Source organism: Chelonia mydas, chromosome 12, assembly GCF_015237465.2.
Source record: "Chelonia mydas isolate rCheMyd1 chromosome 12, rCheMyd1.pri.v2, whole genome shotgun sequence".
NCBI classification, from domain to species: domain Eukaryota; kingdom Metazoa; phylum Chordata; order Testudines; family Cheloniidae; genus Chelonia; species Chelonia mydas.
In genome coordinates this window covers 41,957,282-41,963,243 of record NC_051252.2, presented here as the reverse complement: position 1 = coordinate 41,963,243, position 5,962 = coordinate 41,957,282, and the positions used below count along the sequence as shown (strand labels likewise).

Sequence of the window (5,962 nt, the reverse complement as noted above, 5' to 3'; positions counted from 1 at the left end):
GGCTCCGTGCCACTGGCACCCGGCTCCCCCCCCCCCAGGGCCAAGGGCTCCGTGCCATTGGCACCCAGCTCCCCCCCCTCCAGGGCCAAGGGCTCCGTGCCACCGGCACCCAGCTCCCCCCCCAGGGCCAAGGGCTCCATGCCACCAGCCCCGGCTCCTCCCGCCCGGCGCCATGGGCTCCGTGCCACTGGCACCCGGCTCCCCCTCCCAGGGCCAAGGGCTCCGTGCCACCAGCCCCGGCTCCTCCCCCACCAGTGCCATGGGCTCCGTGCCACCAGCCCCGGCTCCTCCCCCCCAGCGCCATGGGCTCCGTGCCACCAGCCCCGGCTCCTCCCCCCCAGCGCCAAGGGCTCCGTGCCACCAGCCCCGGCTCCTCCCCCCCAGCGCCATGGGCTCCATGCCACCAGCCCCGGCTCCTCCCCCCCAGTGCCATGGGCTCATGCCACCAGCCCCGGCTCCTCCCCCCCAGCGCCATGGGCTCCGTGCCACCAGCCCCGGCTCCTCCCCCACCAGTGCCATGGGCTCCGTGCCACCGGCATCTGGCTCCCTCCCCCAGTGCCAAGGGCTCCATGCCACCGGCACCCGGCTCCCCCCGCCCAGGGCCAAGGGCTCCGTGGAATCGGCACCCAGCTCTCCCCCTGCCCCAGCGCCATGGGCTCTGTACCACCTGCACCCGGCTCCTCCCCCCAGCGCCATGGGCTCTCACAGAAAGGAGACTTCCCCAGAGTCCTGCCTGGCTTCATGGGGAGCAGTTCCAGAGCATCGCCTGGGGACTCCGTGACAGAGCCCATCCCCAGGGTGGTGTGTGCGAGGTGGCCACAAGGGTGCCACCTTTAAGAGTTGGGGGGGGGGGGAGTGGTGTCCCCATCCAAGCCTGGCCAAAGCTATGGCCAGTTTTGCCCCAGTCTTGGGTGGGAGCCAGAGCGCCCATGAGGGGGCCCGGCTGTTTTATGCCAGGCAAGCGGCCTCCCTATCTGTGGTGGAACAGGACACTGACCCCAGCTTGTGCCAGGCCAGCGCTGTGCCCAATGGGCCAGTCTGGCCTGGCCGAACCCAGAGCAGCCCTGCAGCCAATGCTCCCCAGTCCCCGCCCCTTGCTGTGACATCCAGAAGTGCCCAGCTCCCTGCCAGGGTCCCCTCCAGGCCAGACACCAGCTGCTGGGAAAGTCACTGACCTCGGCAAGGTCAGGCTGCACAGAGAGCAGGTGCCGTGGCCAGGCGGGCTGGGATAAAAGCGGCGAGGAGGAGGGAGCCCTCGCAGCCAGTGCCTTGCACCTGGAGCAGGAGCCATAGGCTGAGCAGAGCCCGCCAAGACCATGTGGTGAGTGCGTGCGCCCTGGGCCCAGCCGACTGGCCTGGCACAGGCAGGGTTGAGCAGGGGGCATCTCCGATACGTCGCCTGCCAGGCCTGTGCCCAGCACCCCTGTGCCTGCTGCTGCTCGCAGGGAGGGCACCGAGGGGAATGGCAGCAGCAGGGCTGCAGCCCACCTGACCCCAGTGCCGTGCCAGGGAACCTGGCTTCAGCTGAGACCCTGCCCCCCTGGCTGCTCCTACATGACACTGCTGGGAGGAAGCTCACCACCGCTCCAGGCTGGCCCGGCAGTGCCCAGAGCCCTCAGTGCTGTGAGCGTGGGGCTGAGGGCCCAGCTCCTTAGACAGAGATTCCAGTGTCCTGTGTCCTACCAGAAGGGCAAGGGGTCAGCTCGCTGCTCATGGCGGCTTCTTTCCCTGCAGGATGCCCAGGCTGCTGGTCGCCAGCCTGCTCTGGGGGGCCCTCGCCTCCACCCACACCAAACTCAACGAAGTCCAGCTCGGCAACGGTAGGGGGCGGGGTGTCTTCAGGCAGGGAGGGGGTGCCCGGCAGGGTACTGGGGGCAGGGTGTCTTCAGGCAGGGAGGGGGTGCCCGGCAGGGGGTGGGGGCAGGGTGTCTTCAGGCAGGGAGGGGGTGCCCGGCAGGGTACTGGGGGCAGGGTGCCATCGGGCAGGGAGCGGGTGCCCGACAGGGGGTGGGGGCAGGGTGCCATTGGGCAGGGAGGGGGTGCCCGGCAGGGTACTGGGGGCAGGGTGCCATCGGGCAGGGAGGGGGTGCCCGGCGGGGGACAAGGGTGGGGCTGTCTCTCACCAGCAGGGGGCACTTCACTAAGGGTTCTCTCTGAGCCGCAGGCCAGAGCTGCCCGGCGCCCAGGTGGATCGAGCACGGGAAGGTGGAGCACCTGGCCCGCTACCAGTGCGACCCCTACTACCGGCTGCGCAGCCGCGGTGACGGTGAGATATGCCCACAATCGGCAGAAGTGCACCCCCGGGGGATACGCACAGGGCCCGCCCCTGCTCCCGAGGGGATACACATGGGACCTTCCCCTCTCCCCGGGGGGATACACATGTGGGCTCTGCTCCCACACCCCTGGAGGAATACACCTTGGCCCCTGTCCCCCCACCTCTGTGGGGGATACATACCGGGCTCTGCCCCCTCTGAGGGGATACGCACGGGGCCCTGCCCTCTTTCCATGTGGGATACACATGGCCCCCCCAAGGGGATACGCACGGGGCCCTGCCCCCACCCCTGGGAGACATGCCTGGGGCCCTGCCCCCCGCTGGCAAGTGCACAGAGCCCTGTGTGCCCTGCCTGGGGACGGCTGACACTGACTCTGGTTTTCTGGCCCCAAGGCCTGTACCGATGTAGCCAGCAGCACGTGTGGTTGAATGAAGCAGCCGGAGAGGAGCTGCCCATTTGTGAGCCAGGTGAGTGGGAGGTGGGGGTGGGGTGGAGCACAGGGTTGCTCTTTGCAAGGCAGGGGTAGGGGCAGGGGCCCTGCTCTCCCATTGCTCCCCATGCCCTTGCAATGGCGCTGGGGCTGCGTTCCCTGAAGCGGAGCTTCTGCAGACTGAGGCAGAGGCCACGGCCCCTCTGGCAGCCACGCCTCTGGGTGCTGTTCCCTCTGCCAGTGACACACCTCACCCTGGATGGTGGCACCAGGCCCCGTCCGGCCCAGGGGCTGGGAAGGAGATTGCTTGCAGAGCTCCCATCTCCCAGGCGAGGGTCTGTGCTCTGCAGGGCGAGGGGCAGGCTCACACTGGGTCTCTGCCCTCTGCAGTGTGTGGGAAGCCCAAGAACCCGGCCAGACAGGTGCAGCGCATCATTGGGGGCATGATGGCAGCCAAGGACAGCTTCCCCTGGCAGGGCCGGCTGCTGAGCCGGCACAACCACACTGCGGGGGCCACGCTCATCAGCGACCAGTGGCTGCTGACGACAGGCAGGAACCTCTACCTGGGCCACAGTGAGAACAGCACACTGGATGAAATCGCTCCCACCCTGCAGCTCTTTCTTGGCAGGGAGACGCCTGCCGGGGCTGTCGAGCGCATTGTCCTGCACCCTGAGTTCCCGGGGGCTGTGGACCTGGCCCTGCTCAAGCTCAAGCACAAGGTGCCCGTTGGAGAGGCCATCATGCCCATTTGCCTGGCCCAGAAGGACTATGCAAAGGTGGGGAGGGTGGGCTTTGTCTCTGGCTGGGGCTGGAACACCCTCCTGGAGCACCCAAAGCACCTCAAGTACGTCATGCTGCCTGTGGCCGACAGCGGCAGCTGCCAGGCGTACTACCAGACACACGCCTGGCAGCCACTGCTGAACAGCCACACCTTCTGCGTCGGCATGAGCGAGCTGCACGAGTCCACCTGCCTCGGGGACGCCGGCAGCGCCTTTGCCATCCACGACCCTGAGGACGACACCTGGTACGCGGCCGGGATCCTCAGCTTTGACCGCAGCTGCTCAGCTGCCAAGTACGGCGTCTATGTGCGGATGCTCAGTGTCTTGGACTGGATCAAGGAGACCATGGCGGCACACTGAACCCGGGCTGGGCCCCAGCCCCTGGACGCAGCCCTGAGCAATAAAACCCCTTCCTCACACCGGGCCCATGTCTCCTCTGTTCAGCAGTTCCAAAGGGGCTCCCTGGGCACCCGGGCATTCAGCACCAGCCCCTCCCAGCCTGCGGCAGGACACAGGGCTTGAAGCACCTGCCCTTGCTCCGCTCCCTGCCCTGCCCTTCCCCCTGCCTCACGAGCGCCAGACCGCAAACCCCCGGCGCCTGTGGGTGCTGCCGGGGGAGGGTCAGGCTGTGCCCTTCTAGGCAGTCCATCTGTCCCTACCCCCAGCACTCCAAGGCCTGGACCCCTGACACTGACCCAAACTCCTTCCTGAGCCTTACAGTTTAACACGAAGCAAGGGGGTCAGTATCCAGGGGGGCATAGCACAGGGGGTCAGTATCCAGGGGGGCACAGCACGGGGGGGCAGTACCCTGGGGCGAGGGTAGCACAGCACAAGGGGTCAGTAACCAGGGGGGCACAGCACCAGGGGCAGTACCCTGGGGTGGGGGTGGGGGGCACAGCACAGGGGGTCAGTACCCGGGGGGGCACAGCATGGGGGGTGGTACCCTTGGACGGGGGTGGGGGCACAGGGGGTCAGTATCGGGGGGGGCACAGCACGGGGGATGGTACCCTGGGGCGGGGGGCACAGCACAGAGGGTCGGTATCTGGGGGGGGCACAGCACAGGGGGTCAGTAACCAGGGGGGCACAGCATGGGGGGGCGGTACCCTGGGGTGGGGGGCAGGGGGCACAGCACAGGGGGTCAGTACCCGGGGGGGCACAGCACGGGGGGTGGTACCCTTGGACGGGGGTGGGGGCACAGGGGGTCAGTATCCAGGGGGGGCACAGCCCGGGGGGTCAGTTTCCAGGGGGGCATAGCACAGGGGGTCAGTATCGGGGGGGGGCACAGCACGGGGGGCAGTCAGTTTCCGGGGTGGCACAACATGGGGGGCGTTACCCTGGGGCGGGGTTGGGGCACACAGGGTCAGTATCCGGGGGGGGGTCAGTATCTGGGGGGGGCACAGCACAGGGGGTCAGTTTCCGGGGGGGCACAGCACAGGGGGTCACTTTCTGGGGGGCACAGCACAGGGGGGTCGGTTTCCGGGGGGGGCACAGCACAGGGGGGGTCAGTTTCCGGGGGGGGCGCAGCACGGGGGGGGGGTCAGTATCGGGGGGGCACGTCACGGGGCGGTCAGTATCCGGGGGGGTCAGTATCTGGGGGGGGGGGCACAGCACGGGGGGGGTCAGTTTCCGGGGAGGGCACAGCACGGGGGGGGTCAGTTTCCGGGGAGGGCAGTATTTGGGGGGGGAGGGCACAGCACAGGGGGGTCGGTTTCCGGGGGGGGCACAGCACGGGGGGGTCAGTTTCCGGGGGGGGCGCAGCACGTGGGGGGTCAGTTTCCGGGGGGGGCGCAGCACGGGGGGGGGTCAGTATCGGGGGGGCACGTCACGGGGCGGTCAGTATCCGGGGGGGTCAGTATCTGGGGGGGGGGGCACAGCACGGGGGGGTCAGTTTCCGGGGAGGGCACAGCACGGGGGGGGTCAGTTTCCGGGGGGGTCAGTATTTGGGGGGGGAGGGCACAGCACGGGGGGGTCAATATCGGGGGAGCACAGCACAGGGGGGTCGGTTTCCGGGGGGGGCACAGCACGGGGGGGGTCAGTTTCCGGGGGGGGCGCAGCACGGGGGGGGTCAGTATCCGGGGGGGTCAGTATTTGGGGGGGAGGGCACAGCACAGGGGGGTCGGTTTCCGGGGGGGCACAGCACGGGGGGGTCAGTTTCCGGGGGGGGCGCAGCACGGGGGGGGGGTCAGTATCGGGGGGGCACGTCACGGGGCGGTCAGTATCCGGGGGGGTCAGTATCTGGGGGGGGGGCACAGCACGGGGGGGTCAGTTTCCGGGGAGGGCACAGCACGGCGGGGGTCAGTTTCCGGGGGGGGCGCAGCACGGGGGGGGTCAGTATCCGGGGGGGTCAGTATTTGGGGGGGAGGGCACAGCACAGGGGGGTCGGTTTCCGGGGGGGGCACAGCACGGGGGGGTCAGTTTCCGGGGGGGGGCGCAGCACGGGGGGCGGTACCTTGGGGCGGGGGACCGGCAGGCAGGGGTCA

At 69.3% G+C, this 5,962-nt stretch overlaps 1 protein-coding gene across 1 annotated transcript; it reads left to right on the top strand.

Moving 5' to 3' along the window:
• Positions 1-1,204: 1,204 nt before the first annotated feature.
• On the top strand, positions 1,205-3,900 carry LOC102933117 (haptoglobin). Its single transcript, XM_007062450.3, has 5 exons — positions 1,205-1,321; positions 1,735-1,820; positions 2,165-2,266; positions 2,666-2,740; positions 3,094-3,900. Exons 1-5 carry the CDS (start codon positions 1,317-1,319, stop codon positions 3,840-3,842), a joined length of 1,017 nt encoding a protein of 338 aa, XP_007062512.1. The 5' UTR covers positions 1,205-1,316; the 3' UTR covers positions 3,843-3,900.
• The last annotated feature ends 2,062 nt before the right edge of the window (positions 3,901-5,962 follow it).